The 27,854-nt window shown below is 44.9% G+C and overlaps 1 protein-coding gene across 3 annotated transcripts in view; it reads left to right on the top strand.

The window, feature by feature from the left end:
• The window catches only part of CCDC57 (coiled-coil domain containing 57), a 75,642-nt gene that overhangs the window by 36,797 nt on the left and 10,991 nt on the right, over nucleotides 1-27,854 (top strand). For all 3 annotated transcript variants that reach the window (XM_066586424.1, XM_066586426.1, XM_066586427.1), the window contains 9 exons: nucleotides 6,451-6,613; nucleotides 7,591-7,686; nucleotides 15,129-15,318; nucleotides 15,400-15,582; nucleotides 17,789-17,889; nucleotides 20,461-20,661; nucleotides 24,468-24,524; nucleotides 24,743-24,953; nucleotides 26,356-26,477. In XM_066586424.1, coding sequence (XP_066442521.1) covers nucleotides 6,451-6,613; nucleotides 7,591-7,686; nucleotides 15,129-15,318; nucleotides 15,400-15,582; nucleotides 17,789-17,889; nucleotides 20,461-20,661; nucleotides 24,468-24,524; nucleotides 24,743-24,953; nucleotides 26,356-26,477 — 1,324 coding nt within the window. The remainder of the gene's footprint in view (nucleotides 1-6,450; nucleotides 6,614-7,590; nucleotides 7,687-15,128; nucleotides 15,319-15,399; nucleotides 15,583-17,788; nucleotides 17,890-20,460; nucleotides 20,662-24,467; nucleotides 24,525-24,742; nucleotides 24,954-26,355; nucleotides 26,478-27,854) is intronic.

Below are 27,854 nucleotides of genomic sequence, written 5' to 3'. Positions count from 1 at the left end.
TTAGCAGCGTGGCTGCTAAACTACCTCTCTCTGTTCTCCTCCTTCCCCCCCTGCAGGCTTAACTCTCCTCCCCGCTCGGTCTCTGCAATGGGGGCGGGGCAGAGCTAACCGTCGCCCCGCCTCCTCCCATTGATAGCTGTGGGCAGAGCTAAGTGTCCGCCTTGTCCCTGCCCCTTGTTCATAGCCATCAATAGGAGGAGGCGGGGCTGATCGGCGCTCAGCTCCGCCCCTGTCCCACCTCCTCCCATTGCACAGACAGAGCGGGAAGGAAGATATGTAAGCCTGCTATGGGGAGGGGAAACAGGCGATGGCCTGGTTAGGTCGACGCATTTACGCCAGCCTCACTAGGCCATAGAATAAGCCGCCTAGGAAAACCAGGATACAAAATTGGATTGGAAAATGTTAAAGGGCCAACACTTTCAGTATTTATCGTTTTACTATTTATATAGTTGAAGAAAAGTTAAAGGGGTTGTCCCGCGCCGAAACGGGTTTTTTTTTTTTTCAACCCCCCCCCCCCCCGTTCGGCGCGAGACAACCCCGATGCAGGGAGGTAAAGAAAGCTCACCGGAGCGCTTACCTGAATCCCCGCGCTCCGGTGACTTCTCTACTCACCGCTGAAGATGGCCTCTTCCTCCGTGGACCGCAGCTCTTCTGTGCGGTCCATTGCCGATTCCAGCCTCCTGATTGGCTGGAATCGGCACGTGACGGGGCGGAGCTACACGGAGCTACACGGAGCCCCATAGAAGACTGCAGAAGACCCGGACTGCGCAAGCGCGGCTAATTTGGCCATCGGAGGGCGAAAATTAGTCGGCACCATGGAGACGAGGACGCCAGCAACGGAGCAGGTAAGTATAAAACTTTTTATAACTTCTGTATGGCTCATAATTAATGCACAATGTACATTACAAAGTGCATTATTATGGCCATGCAGAAGTGTACAGACCCACTTGCTGCCTCGGGACAACCCCTTTAAGGGTTAGTTTTACTCTCTTTGTCAATAAGTCTCTGTCTCCACCTTTTGCTGTTTAATCTGCTTTTTACATAATTCATTATTTTTTTTTCCCTATAGGTTTTTAGTGCTTCTTTGCTGCCTTCTTGTTTTAGTAGTTTAAACACTTTTTTTTTCTTTTTGCTGTTAACTGCACCCTTTACATCTCTATTAAGTCAGATTGGTTTACTCTTACTCCTAATTCCTGTATTCCTGTAAGGTATAAACTGCTCACAGTCAGTATTTAAAGTGTTTTTAAATATTTCTCATTTAGAGTTGTCTATGCTCTTATTTTTGAGGATATTGTCCCAGTCAATAAGGTTAAGGGCATCTCTAAGCTAATTAAACTTTGCCTTCATAATGTTTAGTATTTTCATAGCGTTCCTATAAAATTGCCTTTTGAATGACAAGTGGAAGTTATATTGTGGTCACTATTTCTCAGGTGCTTCTCAACCCGCATCCCTTTTATTCTGTCAGGTCTGTTGGTTAATATTAGAGATGAGCGAACACGTTCGGCCCCGCCCCTTTTTCGCCCGAACACCGAACTTTGCGAACACTTCAGTGTTCGGGCGAAAAAGTTCGGGTGCCGCCGGGGGGCGGGGAGATGCGCGGCGGCGCGGGCGGCAGTAGCGGGGAACAGGGGGGAGCCCTCTCTCTCTCCCTCTCCCCCCCCACTCCCCGCCGCACCCCCCCGCGCTGCCACGGCGGCCCCCGAACTTTTTTGCCCGAACACTGAAGTGTTCGCAAAGTTCGGTGTTCGGGCGAAAAAGGGGCGGGGCCGAACGTGTTCGCTCATCTCTAGTTAATATTGATAAGTTAATAATCTTTAGTTATTGACAGAAACTTGCTACCTTTTATGAGATTCGCAAGTTTCAGCTTCTCAACTTTACATTTAGATGGCTAAAGTCTCCCTCAATAATTACCTCGTTGTGGTTTGCTGCTTCATCTATTTTCCTCAGTAATAGATTTTCAGTGGCTTCTAAAAAACCCTTATGAAGATTTTATTATTGTTTTTTCCTGAATGTATCTCTGTCCAGAGACTCCACATGTTCATCTCTCTCATATATCTTCCCGTAGTGTGGTTTTTAAACAGGATTTTACATAAAGACCCTCACACTTTACGTTTTTTTTTTTTTTTACAATCCCTTCTGAACAGACTATAACCCTGTAAGTTAACCGTTCAGTCACAGCTTTCATCCAACCAGGTCTCCGTTATTCCTGATATGTCCTAGTTTTCCTCAGGCGTTATTACTTCCAGTACGTTACCCTTTTAGCCTGCCAGACGTCTAGCATTAGTCACCATACAGTTTAGAGATTTTGGTTATTTTTTTATTTTAAGTGTATCCCTATTAACCATTCTGCCAGTTCTACCTGTACTAACCCTGCCTGCCCACTACTCCACCCCATTTACATTACTTAGTCCTAGGTCACTATCTATATTGTGTTCCCCTCTATCTCTGTAATGAAACCCCCTTTTTTAATCTCTTCTCCAGCTTTCTAGCCATCTTCTCTCTCTCAGAACAGCTGTACCCTCCCCATTGAGATGTATCCCATTCCTACGGTAGAACTTGTAGCCAACAATAATGTTGGCCCAGTTCTCTAGGAACCCAAACCCTCCCTTCTTACACCAACTCTGGAGCCACTTGTTCACCTCGCTAATCTCTCACTGCCTATCTGGTGAGGTACAGGTAATGTTTCAGAAAATGCTACTTTGGAGGGCCTTGTCTTAAGCTAACTTTATCATTGGTGCCAATGTGTGCCGTGACTACTGGATACTCACCAGACCCTCCCAGTAATCTGTCAACCTGATCCAGGGAAACTCCACACTGTTCAACGATCCGAATCTTTGTGGCAGACTGCCCTTTCTATCTGCCACTACTAAGACCTGTCTAGCCTGCCCTGCACTCCTATTCCCCTTCTTACTGGAGCAGACATTGCACGTGGCGGTCAAAGGGCATGTTGTTCTGCAGCAGTGCTAACCCTGCAATGGCATCCCCCTCCTCTGCCAACTTTTGCAAACTTGTTGTGGTGTGTCAGTTCAGGACTAGCCTCCCTGGTTCTCTTTCCTCTACCCCTCCTTCTTACTGTCACCCAACTAGCTGCTTGATCACCCTTCACTCCCAAACTACCATCCACCCCACATCTACCCCAGCGATTGCCTGCTTAGTGAGCAACAAACCCCTTTCCAGGTTGCTAAAAGATCTCAGTGTTGCAACCTGAGCATTTAGATCCAAGATCTGGGCTTCCAAATGTGCAACACACTCCCATCTAATACAGCAGTATGCACCCTTGAACAGCTGCTCAAGGACCGCAAGCATGGCACAAGATGTACACTCAATGCCATTGGCAATCATGGTGCACATTCTAAATGGGGATTGTACAAATAGATGAGATAATAGTAACATAGGCAAAAATTCAAATAGATAAGCAAGAAATAATACAGCGCTTGGTTCTGGGCTAACGTGATTGTTCTCAGTAAGGGAAATCAAGTAATCTTGTAGATATACCTTTTTTAATAGCTAACAAAAATACATGATGTTATAGCGAGCTTTCGGACCTCACAGGGCTCTTCCACAGGAAATAATGGAACAAATTTAACAATGTATTTAATAAATACACATGATCAAATGGGGGGACTTAATTTACACTAGTTAACGCTTTCCAATCCACTGTCTGACCTCTGAAGACCTTATGATTTAAGGCTGTACAGCTCCGATGTTGGAAGACGTCCGTTGGGGTTCTCTTACTGTATATTGCCAGCCTCTCTGCTGTCGGAGCCTATCCAACGTGTCACCTCATGCAGTACTGGCTTTAGCCAGCAGATAGCGCAGTTGTATAACGGCAGTAAAAGAGTAAGCCCCCTAGGAAAACCAGGATACAAATTGGATTGGAAAGTGTTAAATACCAGAAATGAAGGGTAAGAGGGCACAGACATGTTGGGATCAATAGCATTAGGATAAATAGCAGGGGGAGATGACCATAACCGTAAATTGGTCCAGTTACAAGGAATGTGAAAACTCTCCTTCAGACCCACAAACAAGGAAGATGGAACAATACCTCTGCAGCGCCACCTATTTGATTTGAAGGAATGCTGCCATCCAAGTATGAGTTTTTACCAAGTTTGTAAAACAATGATTGAGAACAGCACCCCTTCTTGGTGTTCTCCTTAGGGAGAGACGATGCCATTTCCCTACCCACTTACCCCCCCAGGTGTCTCCACACCCCACCTGGAGGCTCTCCTTAAAGGGGTTGTCCGCTGCCCAAACTGATTTTTTTTCTTCCCCCCATTAATGCCCTGTGGAGTAGAAGCATCACACACAACAGCCTTTCCCATAAAAATCGATATTCTGCTTACCTTTTCATTCCTTTTCTTCCCTTTATAAAGTTTGCCTGAAGAATTCTTCAAAGATGGCGCCGCTGGGTAGTTCCCATGATGCACTGCTGCCTCTCTCTCCTCAGCGTGCGCGCTCCCGATGACACCGGTCACATGACTGGAGGACCGGCGTCATAATGCAAATGCGCGCTTCACTGCTTTGAATAGAGCCTGCAGCCGTCCGGTCCCATTCAGAGCAATGAGAGGGCAGGGAGAGCAGTGCGATCTCCTGCTAGAGCTGTGACAACTGTAGCAGTAGATTCCTTCATCTCCTCAGCATGTCCGCTCATCACTGGACACTGTGACATCATTGTCCCAGTGTCCAGTAATGAGGGGACATGCCAGGGAGATGAAGGAATCTCCTGCTAACAGCTGTCACAGCTCTAGCAGGATCGTGATCTGTAGCAGCACTTTCAATAGCAGAGAATCGCGATCCTCAGCTATTGAAAGTGAAAGTAGCACCAAGCATGACTGACACACACACAGCCCCCTCCACACATGCACCCCACAGTGTCCCCCTCCAGTGCCCCCCCTCCCCCGCAAGCCACCAGCTGACAGCTCCGACCAGCAGCTTCCCCCCCACCCCCCCCCCCCCCCCACTGGCTGACAGCTCTGACCAGCAGCATCCTCCTCCCCCCCACTGGCTGACAGCTCCAACCAGCAGCATCCTCCTCCCCCCCCCCCCCCCCCCCACTGGCTGACAGCTCCGACCAGCAGCTCCCCCACCTTCCCCCTCACCCCCATCCCGGGACTACTGACTGACAGGTCTGTCACCCCTACACCTCCCCACCCCCACCCCTGACTACTGACAGCTCGCAGCACCCCTCCCCTGTGAGAGACCGGCACTCCACTCCACTCCCCTTACCTGTCAGCTGAAGATCCCGCGGCCGCGCGTCCCCTGCAGGCAGACCAGAGCTTCCTGAAGCAGCCGGCAGAAGATCTACTGCGCATGCGCGGGGTAGAAGAAGCACGTCCCCGTGCAGAGAACACCTTGAGCTGGCCCGACAAGAAGAGGACAAGAGACTTGTCGGAACCAATGACAACCGAGGAGCAACACAGGGGGGGGGGGGGGGCACTCCAAAAGGTAAGTGAATAACTTCTGTTTGCCTAATTTACAATGCACAATGTATATTACAAAGTGCATTGTATTGGGCAAACAGAAGTAATGAGACCTAATGTTTATGGCCGGACAACCCCTTTAAGGACACCCCTCTTGACCTCCTTCAGATCTTTCATATTTTCTACTGATGCAAGAACCCCGCCCCGAGGTTCATTCCATTCTTGAGGGTATCAAGAATGGCCATAAATTTATACTCTCAATCAAGCAGGAGCAGGTCAGACCCTCAGCAGTCAGACACAACTGAGGACCCAGAGAAGCAGGGAGGAGACGTTTTTAACCGCTTCTGCCTTTTCCTTTCCCGGGTACATAGCTCTTATTGAGCACTGTGTACTAAAAAGTGAAAGTGAAAGTACTATGCAACCTAGCGATCACGTTAACGTCCGGTGCCCCCTGTTAGAGCAGAGCTTCAGGGTCCTAGCAGACCCCGATCAGCTCTGTTAGTGACTGATGTCACTAGATATTTTCTCCTGTATTTGAGGCTCCTATGGATGCCCCAGCTACAGTGGAAAAGTGTAGCTTTAAAAAAGAAAAAAACAAGGTCTTATATCAGTATCCTTATAGCTATGCTGTAGTTAGTCAGCGGATGCACAGTGGAGCAAATGGCCAAAGTTACCATTCACAATCGTGCCTTCAGTTTTCAAAACCCCTCTGGAAAATGAGAATTGGAATGTGATTTATTTCTACGGACAATTGCTCAGCTTTCCCTTTTGCACCTTTTGTGATGCATGTCCTCTAGACTGTTCTAAAATTTAGGCTGCAGATGACCATGTAGGAGAATATTAAGTGCCCACCTCCTACCTGCTCCATTATCCTACCTCTCCTGCTCCTAACTGGAGTGTACACTAAAGTAATTCGCAACTTGGTTTGTTACATAGATCCACATAGGAGGCTTTGAATATGCCATCACAGTGACTGAGGTTTTTTCTTACAAGTTCTGTGCTCCATTTTCATTCTTTTACTTCCCATCAGGTACCAGCAACAACTGGCATGCTCATTGGAACGTGAGAGAATTTTAGAGCAGGCCAGGGTACAGGTTGAATTGGACTGGCAGAAGCGTTGTGAAAAGGCAGAGAAAGCACAGTATCAGAAATCTGAGGAACTAATAGAAAATCTCAGTAAAGCCAAGGATCAGGTAAGTTTCTAGAGAATAAACACTACATATTGAGGAAAGTCAGTGTGTTATTGCACTCTCTTCTAACAGACAAGGTTGTTTTTTAGGCTACGTAGAGTTTAGAATTTTTAATAAATATTGGGTATATGAGATAGATTGCTGATGCTGATCTAAACACTCCACTGTTGTCAGACAGAGGCACTTAAGAAGGGTTATCTTAAGGGGTAGACTAGTGGGTACAATATACGGTATATGTAATTTCAACATCCCCACCTGCCTCCCAGCTCTTAACGCTCACCTCCTTTTTTTTTTTTATATTTATTTATTTATTTTTTATTTCAGCCTATCACAACTCTCCGACTCCCCCACTCACATAGACGGCAACACTCTCAACCTAATTTTCCTCCGCCTCCCACTTTACTAACTCCCCCCTCCCACTCTCAGATCACAACCTCTTCTTCCTCATTAGCCATGCCAACATCTCCCCAGACCCTCCCATCTATCGCACCACCAGGAACCTCCAGACCGTCCACACACAACAGTTCACCGACACCCTATAGAATTCCCTGTACCCAATCTCTCTCCTCTCCAGCCCCAACCTGGCTGCCGAAGACAACCACATCACCCTCCGACACGCTATAAATAAAACGGCACCCCCCTTTCCCATGACCTGAGCGCCACCACAGACCATGACACCTTTGGCTCACGCCCCAAACGTGTTCCATCTAGCTATGCTCCAGATAAGCTGAACGGCTGTGGCGCAAATTCAAACAGCCTGTAGACTTCATCCATTTCAAATTGGAGATGCATAGGTCTGCTAAGGAGCTGTAGACATAAAACAATGGGAAATTCTTCAAGACTGTACAAAATTGCTTCAGATTTCGTTTTAGATGCAGTGCAGCAATAATAAAATTGCGAACCGAAGGTGTACATAGTCTTTAACTACGATGTAGGAGGGATCATTTTTCCCAGCCATAAAATTGAACATTTGTTTCCAGTTAGAGGCTGCCACAAAGGAAAAGGAACGAAGACTGAATGATCTGCAGCTACTGGTGTCCACGGTTTCCTGGGAAAGGGATCAAGCTCTTAAAAAGGCAAGTAAATATGTAGGAGAACAGATGGGAATTTACCTTCCAATCATTTGATTATACTGTAAGGATCAGTCAATAATATGATTTGCCAGTATAGAATTCTGTTCACATTAGACAATCACTCAGTGTTAAAGCTAACCAAAGTCCAGTGAATTACAGTAGGAATTTCCATTATTATAAGCTCTGTATGTAGATGTGAGCTTGGTCAGAAGTTTCTTTGGGGCTTTCTTCAGACAAAAATGGCAGAAAAATCTCATGCAGGTTTTTTTAATGATGACTGTGCTTTTCCTGCCATTTTTGTGGCTCTTTTAGTCACAAATGAGAACAAGTCTATTTGTAAAAGGATCCCGCACTCATAAGAATTATGTAAATTAAATAGTATAAAGACACTCACTGGAGAAGAAGGAGCTGGTGGTCAAACAGACGCCCCTCCAATGATAGATCCAGGAGGCAGATGCACCAAGCAGTGATTATGAAATCCAGTTGTAGATCAGGAGGGGTTACCGTATATTCCGGCGTATAAGGCGACGGAGCGTATAAGACGACCCCCCAACTGTCACCTTATACGCCGGGAATACAGCGGAGCAAAAAAAAAAAATCATTACTCACCTCCCCCGGCGTTCTGCGGCGCTGCTGCAGGATGTCGCTCCCTCCTGGTCCCCGGCAGAGCATTGCTTTCTGGACGCGGGGCTTGAAATCCCCGCCTCCAGAAAGCTAATACTGCGATCAGCTAACACACGCCGTCAGCCAATCACAGCCATTCGATGACATCATTGAATGGCTGTGATTGGCTAACACACGTGCGCCTTCAGTTAATCACAGCCATTCAATGATGTCATTGAATGGCTGTGATTGGCTGACGGCGTGTGTTAGTTATTTACAGTATTAGCTTTCTGGAGGCGGGGATTTCAAGCCCCGCATTCAGAAAGCAATGCTCTGCCGGGGACCAGGAGGGAGCGACAGCCTGCAGCAGCGCCGCAGAACGCCGGGGGAGGTGAGTAATGATTTTTTTTTTTTGACACTTTCTTTTTTTTTTTTGTATTACCGGCGTATAAGACGACCCCCGACTTCCGAGCAGATTTTTGGGGGTTCAAAAGTCGTCTTATACGCCGGTATATACAGTAATTAAGTTCAGCAAGACAACCAATATAGGCAGGCAAGGTAATGCAAAATGTTTGTGTGTAAAAACATCTTTTCAAAGTATAGCAACATACTTGTAATGAAGAGTGTGTATGTATATATCATTTATTATATATTGTAATGCAAACCAGAAATCAGCTCCTCTGCAGACGCTCCCACGCACGGACTAGCTGGAAACTACGACTGATGCACAGGAAAATGGAGAAAGTCCAGCGTTAAAATTGTGATATGTGTTACTCACATGTGCCTAGGTGTGTATGATTAAGAGCAACTTGCTTGCCTGAACCTTGTAAGACTGCACATGTCCTTTTGTTCCTCCATGTCTGTCTGTCTGGATCATTTAATGAAGACTGAACAAAACCAAAAAAAACAAGGTGTTTTTTGAAAGAAAGACAGCCTGATATCAGCCTTACCGATTTTTATATTTTTTATTTCAAATCTTTCTTAATATTAATCTATGGTAAATATGTTATGCTTCAAAGTTGATACAAAATCCTAAAAGCCCTTACTTCCACCACACTCTCCCATATCTTTTCTAAGGGCACTCTCAGAACCTCTTTTCCAGTTTATGTCCAGGGAGACCAGCATTGCATACAAAGAAATGTATTATTTCCTTACACAAGTATGGGGGGTGTTCATTAAAGATTTATCCTGACCCACTTCCTGTGGACTGAGAACAATGAAACTGGGCACAGCTATTAGTCCTGCTCTACATAGGTGCCACCTAGGGACACACAGGTCTCCCATCTCTTTATGCAACTCTAAACACCCTACTTGTAGAAGTCAACAGGTTTCTACAAAAGCCACGTTGTGACTTCAGAAATCAGAGTCTCCTCATCTGGAAAATGCTTGTCCTTCAAAAATGACTTTATTGGTGGAAATGGGTAGAAGGCCGATGGTGTGAGGTAGGGTGAATAAGGGGGATGCGGTAGAATTTCATGCTCGCACCAGCGTGCCTCCATCTGGGCAACGTGAGTTGTGAACTAGGGCATGTCTTGTCGAAGGCGGACACCTTTGGCGAGCATGCCACGTCTCTTGGTTTTGATGGCCTCCCACAATCTACGCAGCAGTGAAGCATAATATGCCCCAGTAATCATGGTATCCTTTGCTAGGAAATCGATCGAGAGAATTCCGTGCTGGTCCCAAAAGACTGTGAGCATGACCTTGCCTGCCAAGGGTTGAGCACGTGACTTCTTCGGAGGTGGTGAGTCCAGATGCTTCCATTGCATCGACTGGATTTTAGTCTCCGGATCATAGTGATGGATCCAGCTTTCATCTTGTGTGATCAGTCTGTTGAAAAAGTTCTCATGGTTTCCAATGCACATCGTCAAGAGCCTGGGAGCATTCAACTTGTTCCTGCTTCTGGAAAGGTGTGAGCAGCCGGGGAATCCAGCAAGCCGATACCTTATGCATATCAAGATGGTCTTGGACACTAATCTTTAGATTTTGGGCTAGGTTGCAAATGATTACATTGCGATTTTCCAAAATGGCAGCCTCCACTTACCGGATGGTGTGTTCATCGATAGCGGAGTGGAGTTGCCCTGGAATTGGAGCCATTTCCACCAAAGTCCGACCACATTTAAATTGACGATGCTAGTTCTTGACTACATCATATGATGGCAAATCCTCCCCATCAACCGCATTATCTCATCGAACGTCTCCCTTGGTGTGCGGCCTTTCAAGTAAAGGGACTTGATGACTGCTCTGTATTCCACTGGGTCCATTATCAGACCTCACACTACTTCAGCACCTGTAAAAGAAAGACTATTATCAGTTCAGAGTTGCAAATTGGCACGTAACCTATAGAGACTTATATCATTACACATGTGCAGTTTCAAAACTGGGTCAGGGAAAAACTTTAATAGCCACTCCTTGTATATTCTTTCATATTGCAGAGCAGAGTTATCATACTCAATCAATATTTTTTCATCAGAGCCTGGTATAGAATCTCTTTTGACACTACTTTACTTGCATAGAACAATAACTTAACCCATGTTTTCTAGTCTGTCTCATTGGGGGAAAAAAAGCTGAAAACCGTGTGCATAGCTACTGCCACTAGAAAGCGGACAGTAAGCAAAGAGTTAGCTCCCCCCCCCCCCCCCCCCCCTAGCAGCTATATCCCTCTTCAGACACTAAGCTAATCTGTTTTAGCTTAGTGTCCATAGGAGAGAGACGTCTCTGTTGCTAATCTTCAGCTATTTTCTCCTGCACATAGGAATACTGGGCTGGCAGTAGACTCTCCCTGTCACCCCACCAAGGAAGGCTAACAGTGTCGAGTCAACCACCCTATTGTATTCCCTACCCTCAGAAGGCAAAGAATAACAGCAAACACCAGTTCACCAAGACCCGCCAGTCATAGCATGCCACCCCCACCACCAAGAACAAGATCTCCCTCCCCGCCCCCCCCCCCCTAGTGGATGGTTACGTATGTTCTCATTCGGGTAAGTATACCCCCTCTCATTATCGCTTTGGATGGGAGTCCCTCTGGCTCTCTTCTGGACGGTGTACAACCTCAGCATTCTACCTTCCCATTGGCTGAGATTTCTCTTATGATGCTCATTTTCCCCCTACCTCTCCTGGACCTCCATGTGTATTCTGTGGTGGGTAGGCAACAGCATACCTCATGCATAGGTGGGGCAGTTACACCACTGATGCTCTTCTCCTCACAGCCCTGTTCCCGGCGTCACTGGCCATTTGGTAGTCTCCGCCCACTCCCACACCTGGCCACCCTACATATGATCCACTGGTGGCTGCTAGATGGGATCATGGTATCATTGGTGCATACTACGCTCAGCTTGGTGTGGCTTTTTCATGCTAGACTATACCCATACTTTTTACCAAGGGTCCGCTTTTCCTGGAGGAAGGATTTCTTAGGCGAATGTAATAATCCAGGCTGTGGTTTTGGGGGCATAGTTGAGCCACTAGCCAAGGGGTGGGCTGGTAACACTAGACCTCCAATAGGGCGTTCCTTACTGGGCGCCGACCAGAAGGCGCTGTTCAATCTGTCCTAGGTGTGCTGTAATGGGGAGAAACTTCCTCCAGATCCTCCAATCACTGCTCTGAGCACCATTTTCCTGCACTCCTATTGGTTCCTACACTTCCCAGAGATAAGGCCTGTGCCCAGGTCCTTTTTTTCCTTGCTCCCAGCCTCAGTACCCTTCCTGCTCACCACTGAGATCCCGGGTACCTCTCGTGTGATTGCTCTCTTTCATAGCAGCAATCCCTTGGACCACTAGCACCGGATATGGTAGACTCTGCCTGGTGGCTAGCTCCTCTTATCTTTGCAGCACCTCTAACAGTAGGCTAATTCCGCTCTCTCATCATGTTTGACTTCCGAAAGGCCAGAACTATGCACTTTGCGTGCTCTCTCTGTAACACCACATTTTAATGCAGAGTCTGAGCCACTCTGCATTAACTGTTCTCCAGAAGTTGGATTCAGTGTAAATAGCAGCCCTTCAGAACTGAGCGGCCGTTGTGTTACGTGAATGGAGACGGGCGGGGAAGAGCGAGGAGAGAAATCTCCAGCTGCCCCGCCCCCGCCCCCCCCCCCCCCTCTCCCTGCCTGCTGCTCTATGAGAGAGCTTGCGATACTTGCTCCTATGTAACAGCACGGGAGCGAGCACACACAGGGACGAGTGTCAGGCATCGTTTGCCCGACATTCGTCCCATGTAAATGGAGCTTAATTCTTAAAAAATTAGCAGTAGGGTCAAGAGATGCCGATGTAGTGACATTACATGCATGCTTCCAGCTGTTGGGGCTTCTACCACGGCTCTGACCTAAAATCTTTATTAGGATAGGCTGACACTGGGCCAGAAAACAAATATGCAAAAATCAGGACCGCGCTTCCAGAGTGGACGGGTCTATCATCATTAAGAAGCTATTTCTAGTTGTTGGGTATAATAAAGCACTCACCCGGTGCTCAGTGAAGATCCTGTTTGTAGGATCTCCACTCACACCCCTTATCCGGATAATCCTTCAGCACAATGTGTCAATGGTTCCCTGGTATCCTGCCGGGCTAGTCAGCTGGAGAGCTGCGTGTATCCTCTGTCCTGGAGCGCGGATCCAGTTTTACTTTACACCACCACTGGGCCAGAAAAGTCACTGACCGCTATGTGAGCAGATACTTAGTATATAACAAAGCGAAGGTCTTCATGGTCCTTTTTTTTTTCTCTGCACTGTTGACCCACCATACGTAACAGCATTGTAAATTTCCAGCACGTGGACATTGCATGTGCACCAGCCTTCTGCACCTCATAGTGATCACTAATCACCCCCACAGCAGCTTTATGTCCCAACGATGTTCTGCTGTAGGCTAGATCCTTAGACAGTGGACCTACCTCACACTACATCTGAGTGCAAATATCACCTAAGGATGGTTTCACACTTGCATTGGGGATTGCACTTTCCTGCTCCATCTCTGGATGGAACCGAGCAGTGCCGGACGGACCCCATTGACTATAATGAGGTCCGCCTACTTTTTGCCCAGCTTATGCATGTAGCCCTTTTCCTTCCAGTATTTTATCTGCGACTGAACCTCTGACCAGAGGTACCGACGCAGATGTGAATCTGGTCTACTACAGGTTTTTTTTCTTGTCTACTCTGTTAACATGTATAGTGTTTTATTTGTATATGATATATACGAACTTGTAAACGTAACAGATAAGTTGCAAAAATCAAACCATGCATTTTGTTGAGGCTTTACAACTGCTTCTATATATTTTGTAAGATATGTGCCATTTTCTTCATGACCCCTTTGCGTTTGCTACATTGAAATAGTCAACAAGCTTATGTTGATGGACCTGTTAAAGGGGTTGTCTCGTGAAATCAAGTGGGGTTCAGCACTTCTGTATGGCCATATTAATGCACTTTGTAATGTACATCGTGCATTAAATATGAGCCATACAGAAGTTATACACTTACCTGCTCCGTTGCTAGCGTCCCCGTTGCCATGGATCCGTCTAAATTCGCTGTCTTCTGGCGTTTTTAGACGCGCTTGCGCAGTCCGGTCTTCTCCCTGGTGAATGGGGCCGCTCGTGCCGGAGAGCTGGTCCTTGTAGCTCCGCCCCGTCACGTGTGCCGATTCCAGCCAATCAGGAGGCTGGAATCGGCAATGGACCGCACAGAGCCCACGGTGCACCATGGGAGAAGACCCGCGGTGCATCGTGGGTGAAGATCCCGGCGGCCATCTTGGTAAAGGAAGAAAGAAGTCGCCGCAGCGCGGGGATTCGGGTAAGTAATAAACTTTTTTTTTTTAACCCATCCCTTGGGTTTGTCTCGCGCCGAACGGGGGGCCTATTGAATTAAAAAAAAACCCCGTTTCGGCGTGAGACAACCCCTTTAATTAATGTCAGTAATTTACGTTCAGGAAAGAGTTAAAGGGGTTGTCCCGTGAAAGCAAGTGGAGTTATGCACTTCTGTATGGCCATATTAATGCACTTTGTAATATACATCGTGCATTAAATATGAGCCATACAGAAGTTATACACTTACCCACTCTGGCGCTGGCGTCCCCGTCTCCATGGCGACGACTGAAGCCTTCTTCTCTGGTCGCCGCAACAGTCGGCGCTTGCGCAGATAAGAATCCTCTGCTGGCTGTGTCCAGGCTCACGAGCGGCGTCCTGGCTCTTCCCTCTTCTCCGCGTCATTGTAGCTCCGCCTCCGTCACGTGGTGCCGATCAGCCAATGAGGTGGCTGTAATCGGCAGTGGAACGCAAGACTGGAGAAGAACATACACGGTGCACCATGGGAGAAGACCCGCGGTGCACCATGGGAGAAAACCGCAGTGCACCTTGGGAAAGGACCGGCGGCCATCTTGAAAGAAGAATTTTTATAAGTTCACGAAACGAGCTAATGGTGAGTAGAAACGCTCTTTAAAAACGCTTTCCACGGGTAGTGTAGTATATTTGCTTTAGAAGGGGGACTGGGAAGAGAAAAAATTTACATTTCTGCCGCGGGACAACCCCTTTTTAAGGTACAAACATTCAAGAAAAAATAACCATAAAAAGATCAGTTAGCAAACTTGTTTATAGTTTCCAAGTTGCAACCTTTTTTTTAAGTAGAAATTAACGGGAAAACTGGAATAAATAAAACTGTCACGGTATAGCAGTAGATGATGTATTTTACATGTGTTCAGCTTTCCTTGAAGTATCAGAACCTGCGGACACCTGAGGGATATTTATGTGTAATGAAGTGATAACTATTAGCCAACATTGTGTCATGGCTGCCTACTTTAACGTGCATTTTATTGCAAGGGTAATTACATGTCATACAACTAATTATTAAACAACCATGCACTTTCTCACAGATGCCGGGAACTGTGCCAGACTTTGCTTCAAAGGAAATTCAGAAGCTGCAAGAACAAAATTCAGAACTGCAGGAACTAATAGGTCAGATGAGAAAAGAAATGGAATCATTATGTGAGCAGATTTCTCCTCAACCCCCTGAAGGAGCAGAACCTCCACCGAGTGACACCAGAGAGAATGTAGTCACTGCTGGTGAGACGCCGCCAAGGAATATGACATTTTAACATCTGTTCTCTTTGGTTTTCCTTGTTGTAATTCTGGAATTGTCTCTAGATTATGTCCAGTCACTAGAAGTGGAACTCAGGGATCTAAAGCAGAAGATGAGACTGACTGAGGAGAAGCTTCAGGAGGCACTCTCGGCAAAGGACAATCTTGAGCTGCCTTCAACAGCAAAACCAGTTTCTCCAGACAACATCTACATCCAAAACCATATTAGTAGCTTGAATGAAACCATTGGTAAGTACAGAAAAAAGTCAATAAACAATATTTTCCATAAGTCATCAGATGGTCCTCCATTTGGTGTTGTATATCAAAGATATTCACCTTTAGGGTGGATTCACATGAGCGTGTTTATGGGCGTACAGTTGTGTGCACAAAAACATGCTCCTATTAGAAACATTGGTTCCCTATGGTGTGTTTACATGTCCGTGTTTTAGTGGCGTGCAAACGCACATACAGTACCTGCAAAACATAAGACATGCGTGCACCATAGGTCTGTGGTGCTTGTCAATATTCCCCAGCAGGGAGTCCCCTGGTCACTGAACATTGACAGCACTGTCAGTGATCAGTGCCAAGAGGACTCCCTGCAGGGAGTAAAGAATCCCCTGCTGCAGCTGCCACAGCTGTAGCAGAGGATTTCTTCATCCCTGCGGGGAGTAAAGAATCCCCTGCCATAGCTGTGGCAGAGGATTGCGATGTTCTCCCATTGCTTTCAATGGGACCAGCACTTCTGCAGTACCATTGAAAGCAATGGGCTGCTGGCAAGCACTGCAGGGATTTTTCGTGGAAGGGCTTTAAAAATAAGCCCTTCCCTGAAAATCATCCCTAGAATATGTTAAAAAAAAAAAGTATACTCCCCTCTCCTCAGCTGCTTGGACTCGGGTGCGTCTAGCCTGTCTTCTCCCTGCACTACTCTGAAGCTCTTTCAGCAGGCAAGGGTTTAAAATCCCCACCTGCTGAAAGGGCTGTATCTGATCGACTGAGCGCTCAGCCAATCATAGGTAGCTCTCAGCCATTCATTGAAGGACAGTTGAGCGCTGCCTGTGATTGGTCTTAGCACTCAGCCAATCACAGGTAACACCTGGCCATTCATTCAAGGCATAAAGTTCATAGTTTTTTGAAGCATAAATGTTTTTAGATATCACTGGTTGGGACCCCTAAAACGTAACCTTTATTGATTCATTTAATGATTAAAAGGTCCTATATTTGGGTCCAACATGAAAAGACCACAAACAATTATACTTCTCCAATTTAGGCTACAAGCCAGTATTGAAGAAATGTCCAAAAATACATAATGGAACCGCCCAGGGCAGAGCGGTCCTGTGTATTTGGATTAGTATTAGAGTGATAAACGTGTGTCGGTGTAAGTCCCTATAGAGCGCGACCGGACCAATACCCATCAGTGATAGTTCTCTATCTATGATGCTGCGATACAAATATGCCGGTTGCCACATAGATAGAGTACTGATATTCGGGTAAAGTTGTGTATACTCTTAGCACAACGGCTGTTGTACACGTAGCTCTGTTCTGTGAATCTATCGTTTTATATAACAGGTTCTACGCGTTTCGTCATGTCTGACTCATCAGGAATCAAAATTGGTTTCAGAAACAGAACTGGTCATGAGAAATGGACATCAAAAATGGCTCAATATAGCCAATGAGATGCCCACACGGGGCGAACCTCTGCTGCGCTGTACTATGGCTTGCTATTTAGGTATTGGTGGGGTTAATCTCTGATAGTTGCCCCAGGTGCTAAAATAGCTACCAACCTAACTTGTAGATAGCTATCTAAGTTAAGATGAGGTTAGCTGAAGTTAGCTATGATGCATGTGGTGCATCAATAGACTGCTTGCTAGAGATGAGCAAGTATACTCGCTAAAGACAATTACTCGATCGAGCATTGTCCGTAGCGAGTACCTTCCCGCTCGGAAGAAAAGGTTCGGCTGCCGGCGCGGGTGACAGGTGAGTTGCGGCAGTGAGCAGGGGGGAGGTACTCACTAAGGGCAATGCTCGATCGAGTAATTGCCCTTAGCGAGTATGCTCGCTCATCTCTACTGCTTGCCCTAATAACCCCAAAAGCTTAAGGCCCAAAATAACAAAGCAGCAACAGCACAGAGTCTCCTGCCCAGAAGTGTATTACTCAGCAGAGGGCGACAGTGAGCACAGGGGAAAACTCCTGCCACTGTGAAAAGAATCTGAAATATATCCAGGTCCATCCTGAGGCATAATGGGAATAAAGTTATCAATGTAAAGGATTTAGCGAAACCTGTTTTGAGTACTTTCTGAGCCATTAGACCTCTAGGGGTCCTATCAATGCCAAAAAAGTGCATCCGCCTTTGAGCTTTTTCTAGCATGTGTGCTGAACATCCAGCCTAAACGTGATGTGAATAAAACCTTATTGAAATATTTTTATTTAATGTTTTCTTTACTTATTTCTTTTCAGGAGCATTAAGAGCCGACAAAGTTGCCTCAGCTGCAGCGTATAAGAAGCAGGAAGCAAGAGCGGCTCACTTAGAATCTATGGTCACAGAACTTACACAGAAGGTATATTCCTAAATACACTACCACTCGGGGTAGAATTGCTGCAGAACTGTTGCAGGGAAAATCTGCACCATTTAGGGTATGTTCACGCGGTGGAATTCACAGTGGAATTTTACACATCTATTCCGCCTCTAAAAATTGTGCTAAAATCTGGTTTTTAGAGGCAGAATTCACACAGAGTTCCGTGGTGAATTTCACCATGTGAACATACCCTTAAAGCTATATGGATGAGATTTGAAAACTCATTCATAGGGTGCATTCAGACGACCGTATATCGGCCGGGTATTCACGCTGGCCGATATACGGCGTCTCTCTCTGCAGGAGGAGGAGGCTGGAAGAGTCGGGAGCAGTGCTCTGAGCTCCCGCCCCCTCTCTGCCTTCCTCTTTACCCTCTCTCCGCCCCGCTGCACTATTTGCAATGAGAGGAGGCGGGACATGGGGTGTGGCTAAGTTCCAGGAATTAGCTCCACCCCGTTCCGCCTCTCCTCCTTAAAAATAGTGCAGGGGGGTGGAGAGGGGGCGGGAGCTCAGAGCAGAGAGAGACGCCGTATATAGGCCGGCGTGAATACCCGGCCGATATACAGTCGTCTGAATGCGCCCTAAGGCCTTAGTCAGACGGGCGTTTTTAGCCGCGATTTGCGCATGCGCATGCGTCCGGCGATTTTATAAAACCATTGCTTTGCAATGGTATCGGACACATGAGCGCTTTTTATGCGCTCGTCCGATAAATTATAGAACAAAAAATCGCAGATCGCACCTATCTGCGATCTGCGATTCCTGTTCTCTTCTGTATATGCGCTCAATGGGGCCGGCGGCAGCAGCGCCGACCCCATTGAGAACATATAGAAGACAAATCATTCTTCTCTGCTACAGCTGTAACAGCTGTGGCAGAGAAGAACGATGTTTGCCCATTGAATTCAATGGAGCGGCAATACAGCCGCTCCATTGAAAGCAATGGGCTGCCGGCGTGCGTGGGGTGAATTGTCGGGAAGGGCTTAAATATATAAGCCCTTCCCTGCAATTCATCCTAAAATGTGTTAAAATAAAAAAAAATTGTATACTCACCTTTCCGCTGCAGCCGGAGTCCAGCCGCGGCCGCTGTCAGTTCTCCTGAACTGCTTCTCGGCACTATTCAGCCGGCGGGGCTTTAAAATCCCCACCTGCTGAATGATCTGCCTCTGATTGGTCACAGCTCTGACCAATCAGAGGCCGGTTTCACTCACACACCCATTCATGAATTCATGAATGGGTGAGTGACTGCTGCCTCTCAGCGCTGAGCCAATCAGGGGCAGGTCTGACTCGCATCCATTCATGAATTCATGAATGGGTGTGAGTGAGGCATGCCTCTGATTGGCTCAGCGCTGAGCCAATCAGGGGGCAGGTCTGACTCACACCCACTGCAGGACGGCCGCACGGAGCTCCGGCTGCCGGGAGAAGGTGAGTATACAATTTTTTTTTATTTTAACACATTTTAGGATGAATTGCAGGGAAGGGCTTATATATTTAAGCCCTTACCGACAATTCATCCCTGGCTCGCCCGCAGCGCATTGCTTTAAATGGAGGCGGCTCTATTGCCGTCTCCATTGAATGCAATGCGCTGGACAGCTCCGGCCCGTTTCTAATGAAACGCGGCTAGGAGCAGATTTTCGGGCGACTTGCGCGCACCGGTCACGCGATTTGCGGACGCGCATCCGTCATGCGATCCGCAAATCGCGTGAAAAAACGCCCGTCTGACTAAGGCCTAAGGATGCAACAATTTTTTTTCAGGATTTTCATCTCCCTTTTCAGAACTTTGTTATTTTTCCGTCGACATGGCCATATGAGGGCTTGTTTTTGCGTGGAAAACGATTTTTATTGGTAGCACTTAGGGTATATAATGTATTGTAAAACTGAATTTTTGGGGGAGAGTAAGGAGAAAAAAAACACTTTATTTTTGCAGTGTTAATCATGCAGCATAAATGATATGATACTTGGGTTGGTACGATTATGATGATACCTACATTTATTTATTTTTTAAGGTTTTCCACTTTTGCACAATAAAAACTTTTTTGAAAATTGAATGCAACGTTAAAAAAAAAAAAAGAAAATAAAAAATTATAAAGTCCCATAACGTTTTTATTTTTCAATGAATGGAGCTCTGATAGAGCTTGTTTTTTTGGATGGCGCGCTGTAGTTTTTATTGGTACCATTTTGGGGTATGTACAGATGTTTGGATTTCTTTTTATTGTACCTTTTTTGGGAGGCTAAAAGAACAACATAAGTATGCGGAATATGTTGGCGCTATACAAATAAAGATTATTATTATTATTATTTTACCTACTTTTTTAGGTTTTTTTTTCACGTTTTTACTTTGCAGGATATGTGTTCAATTTATATTTGATCCCAAATCTGTGTTTTGTTCTTGTTTTTAAATTTTTGAAAACAAAGAGTGGAAAGTGAACAAAAAAGGGAGTGTGGCTAACAGATACCTTGCTGACCTGGGGATACCTCTTTAACTAACGGCTAACTGTTTAATTCTAATTGAAACAAGACAAACCGGATATCCTTTCACCATTTAATCTTCTGATTCTTTAGGTAAAGCAGAAACAGGCAGAAGTCAGTCAGCTGCAGTTTCAGCTGAGCAATGAGACTCGTCACAGCCAGGCCACCATCTGCAGTCTACGGCAGAGGCAATCTGAGATGGAAATGCAGCTCACCGAGGCCCGGAAGGAGGCAGAGGAGTTTTTTAAAGGAAACCTAAAGCAAAATCTAGAAGCAGTGGAACTTGGAAATGAGGTTAACAAATCAAAGATCTCTGTGTAAAACTACCGTACTTTCATTTCCTGGATTGTGTTAGGTGAAAAAATTATATATCATGATCCAGAACATCAATTCCCAATCTTATTAATATAGTGAGACCCCAGAACAATGTGGACGGTGCTGATGATCCCAAATCTCATTTCTAATTTAAAGGGCTACTCACTTTTTTCCCCTAATTCATTCATTATGTAGCTATCTTCCAGTACACATAAGTGAGCCAGTGTTACCTTTTCCTCAGATGGTCATGTCATTTCACTTCTGACCAGCTCAGATCTGCTTGGCTTTATGAATTTACTTTCTAGTTAATTTTTCAGTTTGTGTGATGCTGTTACATAACTCCTACCACAGAAACTGCCTAGATGGGGACACAAGATCCTATCTCAGTTACTGATGATGGTCACACAGCTCCTCGAGTCCTGCTGCCTCTTCCCCACCGATCCAATATTAGCCTTGCTAACATGGATGGGGCTAATACACATTTTATTATTCTTAAAAATGGCAAATTTAATAAAATTATTTTGATTAATTGCCCAGCCCTACCTTCAGTACAGAGAGTCCAGGACACTACACATAAATCGATTGTTTCCAATGGTGTCCACTAAAAGTATACACCAGGAAAACCCCAGACGTATACATTTAATCGAGGCTGTGATGGATGTCTAAGAGTGACATATAGGCAATTGTAGACATCCAATAGGCTATAATGACAACCCGTTAAAAAATGTATCCATTAAATGAATGCATTATAGCCTATGGATGATGAATTCTACTGTTAAACATCCATTTATTGCATCCATCACCCATAGACTATAATGGCATCATTTTAATGGATACCTATGATGAGTGCCATACCGTAGTATTCATAACCTATAGACTATTATGATATCCATTTAATGGCTACTCTAATAGATACTAGTCGAACGGAGGTCAAATGGGCCTTCATCTGATGAACTGCAGCCTGTGGATCTGTAGTGTCTCCAAAAGGGTCCTACATAGCATTGACACTGTTTTGAGGTAGTTCAAACACTCCACTGAGCCTTAAATGGTTAACCACAGGTTAACCTGCCCAGTAACCGGATTAAGCATAATCTGCCTAGCAGCTGGCTTATTTTCATTGGCTGCCAGCAGTCTTAATTCTCATTGGCCAGTCTCCACCAAGAGAAGAATTTTAGGTTTGAATAGTAGGTAAACCTGAGGCTTGGTATAGTCACCTTGGGTGAGTGAGCCAGTTCTGACAAATGTTACTATAGAAGCCAGCACCACAGTCAATGCTACCATGGTACACCGCCTCTTAATAAATACTGTCACCTCACAGCCATATATCCCGAAGTCATCCTGTCACCTCACAGCCATATATCTCCAAGTCATTCTGTATACCTCACAGCCATGTATCCCCAAGTCATCCTGTTATCTCATAGCCATATATCCCCAAGTCATCCTGTATACCTCCAAAGCCATGTATCCCCAAGTCATCCTGTCAGCTCATAGTCAGTCATATATCCCCAAGTCATCCTGTCCTCTTATAGCCATATATCCCCAAGTCATCCTGTCCTCTTATAGCCATATATCCCCAAATCATCCTGTATACCTCACAGCCATATATCCCCAAGTCATCCTGTATACCTCACAGCCATATATCCCCAAGTCATCCTGTATACCTCACAGCCATATATCCCCAAGTCATCCTGTATACCTCATAGCCATATATCCCCAAGTCATCCTGTATACCTCATAGCCATATATCCCCAAGTCATCCTGTATACCTCATAGCCATATATCCCCAAGTCATCCTGTCCTCTTATAGCCATATATCCCCAAGTCATCCTGTCCTCTTATAGCCATATATCCCCAAGTCATCCTGTATACCTCACAGCCATATATCCCCAAGTCATCCTGTATACCTCATAGCCATATATCCCCAAGTCATCCTGTATACCTCATAGCCATATATCCCCAAGTCATCCTGTATACCTCATAGCCATATATCCCCAAGTCATCCTGTATACCTCATAGCCATATATCCCCAAGTCATCCTGTCTACCTTACTGCAATTGTTTAGGCAATCTATGTAATGTTAGAGTAGCCTTGTGCAGTTACTTTGCACATCAGCACAGGTATGCTCTGCTACCCCCATCACCTAACCAGTGTTATCAACAGTTTTGAGGTGTCAGAACTGCTAATAGGCTCCCTTTTAAAATGTTGAGTTCAAAATACACCTTATAGAAAGTAACATCAGTTGTCAAACCAGGAGATGAAAGTTATAACAGTTGCTAATGAGAAAGAGTTCTCTAAAAGGGGCTCATCCGGTCAACTAAAAATATAGAGCAATGTTAATGTGGTTGTTATAAATCAAATCTAAGACGGAATACATGTACAGCACCACCCATTAGAAGGCAGCATTCCTGCAAGTCAATGGATGACCTTTTAACGGGTCTTGTTACAATGACTGGGAATTTAAGCCAAACCTGAGTCTTCTCCAGAAGGAAAAGATGACCATTTACAGACAGCTGTTTTGGGGGTTTTCCCCGCCAACAGTAGGTTGCTAGCAGGCTGTACACTGATAAGGGTCAAACACCAAAACAGTCTATTTGTGTATGGTTATCTTTTCCTTGGGATAAGTCTCTGGCTTTGGCTTAGATCCCCGGTCACTGTTACAAGGCTTGTTAAAAGGACGGACCTTGACTTGCAGTTATGCTACCTTTTAATATGTGGCACTGCAGAAGCATGCTTACATATTCATTTGCATACATTTCTCAGAGAAGTCTTCATGGCCTTATAAGCCTCCTCAAACTGACTAAGCTCTCTTCTTAAGGAGAAACTTTACCCCTCCCGACCCACAATAAACTTACCAGTGGCACTTAAATTTCACCACTGCCTCTGACACCCATTGTGCCCAACAGTCATGTGACCCGAAGACTCACGTGACTGTTGGCTTTCATGCTTGGCCATAATATTAACTCCTACCTCGTATTTATAATTTGTTTTTTCAGTAAACAGTCTGGCATTAGATGCTAGGGAAGCTCGGGTGTCGGTCCATGGTGGTTCACTTTGAGATGCCGGACTGAATCATATGTGGTGTCATTAATATGTTTTAAGCCTGCATGGGGCACCATATGTGTCAATGGAACTTGACACCCTTTATATGCCCTATCTATGTATAAGCCACTTTCCCTCCAGTATGTAGTAGGTGTGTGAGTAGTTGTTCATTAGTATTTTGCACTTGTGCAATGCTCCTTCGTATAGCCTGTCTGCATCCTGCTGGGTAGTGGTGTTTGCACCTGCCCTTGTGTATCTTTGTATTGGTATACAGATAGTCCCCTACTTGCGAACATTCGACTTACGAATTTCGCTAGATACGAACTATCTATCCTGCACAGTATGATGTCATGCTATGGCATGACATCATACTGTGCAGGGACCGGGCAAGCTTCTATCAAGCCTGATAGAAGCCTGTCCGGTCAGATCGCGGCTGCTAGGCAGCCGGGGGCCTTCTGAAAGGCCCTAGGGCTGTCTATGCAGAGTGCCTATCAACGGAACGGAACCTGTTCGCAAGTCGGGGACCATCTGTATAGGTTATTATTGCCACTAGCAGTGATATTTGGGTTGATTTTTTTTTCCCTTTGCAGTGATATGGTGTTGTAAATGGGATTGCATACCTTAGCAATACAGATGGAAATACCCCTTTAAGTATTTATCTCACTATGGCCTGGGTCAGTTGTTTTCTTAATGGTATCATATAACATTTTAACTGGACCTTATTGGTTTCTCCCTCACCCATGTAGGTTTCTGCACTGAAGTTGGAGCTGGCCAGTCAACGGGTCCCGGTGGTTCTCAGCGAGGTATGTATTTGTGTTCTCCTTTACACAGGAGGCCACTTGTTGTTTGTTGGCACACCGTGGCACTGCCCAGCCACAGGTGTATACGGTATTTATGCAGGCTCTAGGGAATCATATCATCAAGGCAGAGGCTTTGTATTTATTTACAGGTCATACAATGGCTTTAACTCTTTTCTAGTCCTTCATTGTGTTTAGTAAAGCAAGTATTAATTTACTTTTAGACGGCAACTGTAAAAGAACTTCGAGAAGAGATCCTGACACTTCGTCAGCAGCTGGTGGCCCTCACGTGCCCAGATGGGGGTCCTGCAAACCCTTATATACTAAGAAACAAACTAAGGGAAGCAGTGAAGAAAATTTCTCAGCTGAGTTTAGAGAAACAACAGCTTATTAACATGGGGAACAGACTGCGAGCGGAGCTGGCTGTAGCAGAAGGTGAATTAATACCGTTGTATAAAGACGATGTTACAAAAAAAGGAATGACCTAAAGCATAGTTAGCAATTAATAAAAAAAATTTGAAGACTGGTGGTGAGGAATTGTCCCCCTTCTAATTGTGGTTCATCCCATATTCCATGTAGTAATTGGCCACTCCTGATTATTATATTTTTATATATATATATATTGTACTCCCTGTAACGCAGTGCAGCTTCCTAGCTGATACTTGTCAGACACCATCTTGATTTTTACATTTCACCCTGTTGGCTCTTCCTCCATGATGTGTTAATAAACCTATGATGCACCAGCACAGCATCACATGTCTAGCTAGAGCCTATACTATCTTTGCCTGCTGGGAGCTGAGTGTGAATTATCATTTTCCTCTATATTCCAAAAATCCATACAGTCATACTGTAATCTCCTGCATTATGACTGTATGACAGGAGCCTCTAATCATCAGCAATAACTGTGATAGGAGTTCTGTCCTCCCTGTGAAGAGCACATGTGGTACAGTCCATGCAGGAATTCTGATGACTGAAAGGGTGACCTCTTGAGAGAACAGGAAGACAAGTAAATCCCAGACAGTCACAATGAGATCATATGACCCACCTGAGGAGAAGGACTCCAGGAATCTTCAGTTACAAAGCAATGACTCACCATGTTAATATTAGTTGACACATACTAGGGAATAGTTACATAATGAATGAAAAAAATGTCCCTGGAGCGGCTCTTTAACCTCTTCATTCTAGGTTTCCATTGAGTTTTTCCCTTCCTCTCTTACAATTTTGCCAGACAGAATAGCGTAGTCAACGTAAATATCTGAGAAGAATGAAAACCTGCTGACATGGAGAACTTACTGGTCTCTATATGAACAATGAAAGCCTATAGTTCTAGCCTTGCGCTCCGTCTGAATCCAGTTTTTGGGGATTCAGATGGAATTCCGGGACAGAAAGCTTAATGCTTTGTGAACGTAGTCTAAGTTATTAGAGCTTTCACTTGTAACAAGCCATGTAGCAGCAATAAAAGTTCCCCTTCAATGGCTGTAGGTGGAAATCTTAAAAACTGAATGTTACACACAAAATATATTACAAAAATGCCTAATTTTTCCTAACACAATAGATGGCTTCAATTATACAAAGCCCGCCCCCTTTAATTTTCAACAATCAGCCACTATGATTATTTAGAGACTCAAATTTCCTTTAATTTGCCATAGGTGTGAGGTCCCTAAATTCGGGCTGTAGTAGAGGAAAATAACTGTTTCTTAATGTCGTTTTTTTTTTTTTTTTTTTGACAGTTCAGTTAAGAATCTTGATGATTTTCCTATGGTGTTTTGTGGAGATTTTTATAAGCATTTCATTTTTAATTAGTTTATACTGTGCATAATACATGCCCCTCTTGCAGGAAGTACATCAAAGGCTTCTGTTCCTCCTGTTCTCAAGACTCCTCCGTCTAAACTTCAGGCACCAACCATGCAGAATCGTCTTTCAGCACTGGAGGGTCTACAGTACCAGCTAACCTCTCAGGTAGGTCATTGTTATCATAAGGCTTCTTCTAAATTATTAGCGCTAAGAAGATGCTCTATTTCTATATTTCTTGGAGCACATTCCCTTTAAAATCCCATTTAATAATATATAATATGTTCTCTGTTTTAATGGAGTTGCAAAATGAGAAATTAAAAGTGGAAATTTGTCCAGGGCAGAGTTATAACACGGGTATGCTTGCTTCTTGTCAAAATTGGTTCAAAATGGCTGACAGAGGTAGCAACATTTTGCCCCTAGTGCAAGATGGGAATGGTCATGCACCCATGTATTATTTACTGCTCAGTTTTAAAAACTGCAATCTTTCATTAGCGCTTTGCAGTGTTTTATCCCATTGTATCCACTGTTATCATGAGTCTTGTTGTTGAAGAGAAGTTCCCTATAAGGTGTGTGTAAGTGTAAGTGTAAATATACACAGATTCAGCCGGATACAAAATAGTACATACGTGAAAGTGGCTCCTAGTCTAGCAGACCCAGCTTACCCATTTTCTACACAAGTGGCCAGCATGTAATAACACATCTGCAGTATCCTTCAGCCTTCCCTGGCAATAACAGCTAGTTGCCAAGGAATTCTAAAACTGGTCCCACAGTAAAAAATGGGCCATTCCCTCTCTCCTTCTCTTCCTGTGCAAATGCCTCTCTTCACTCAGTTGAGCTCATGAACTAGGAGGATTGGGATGAACAGAGTTTTTGTGTCCATTGTCACTTTTAAATGGTCAGTGAGCTTTCAGCAAAGTTATTAACATAAATCAATACTGCAGGTGAATTTTTAAGAAAAATATGCTTCTTTCTTCACTTATCAGGTTCCTTTTATTATCTCCCTCTCTTCTTAACTGTTCACTCATTCTGATAAAATGCTAAAATCCATTTTAGTAGACAAGATGGCTTAACAGCTCACTGACAGATCAGATTACATGCTGTCCATAGAAATCTATGGAGAGAAGAGAAGAGGGGCTTAGTGAGAGAGAAGCAGAGAAACAAACTCGGAGATCGTGCTTCAGCAGCTAGTAGGTGTTTTACTGTCTCACAGCTACTGAAATTACATCTACACTGCTCAGTACTGCTGTATATTGTTAGCCATGCTGCTGTTGAATTTTTGCAGATTACAGATGGGGAGCAGGATCTCCTCTTCCCTGTGTGTGCAGTATGGGAGACATCCTAACAGCTAGGCTACACCTACTAGTTCAGGGAAAATTGAGAATTCGAGATCGAACCTGCAAAGGGTAAAACTGCTATAAATACAGGATACAAGTCATGTACTGGCCAGATAATGTTACTCCTCATGTATACACATGACTGCTTATTCTGAAAGGTTAGGTGCGCTTTGTGAATGTTGATATTTTGTGAATGGAACTGTGCAGT

The sequence above is a fragment of the Eleutherodactylus coqui genome, chromosome 13 (assembly GCF_035609145.1).
Source record: "Eleutherodactylus coqui strain aEleCoq1 chromosome 13, aEleCoq1.hap1, whole genome shotgun sequence".
NCBI lineage: Eukaryota > Metazoa > Chordata > Amphibia > Anura > Eleutherodactylidae > Eleutherodactylus > Eleutherodactylus coqui.
The sequence above is the reverse complement of the archived record's forward strand: the minus strand, read 5'-3'. Positions and strand labels throughout refer to the sequence as shown.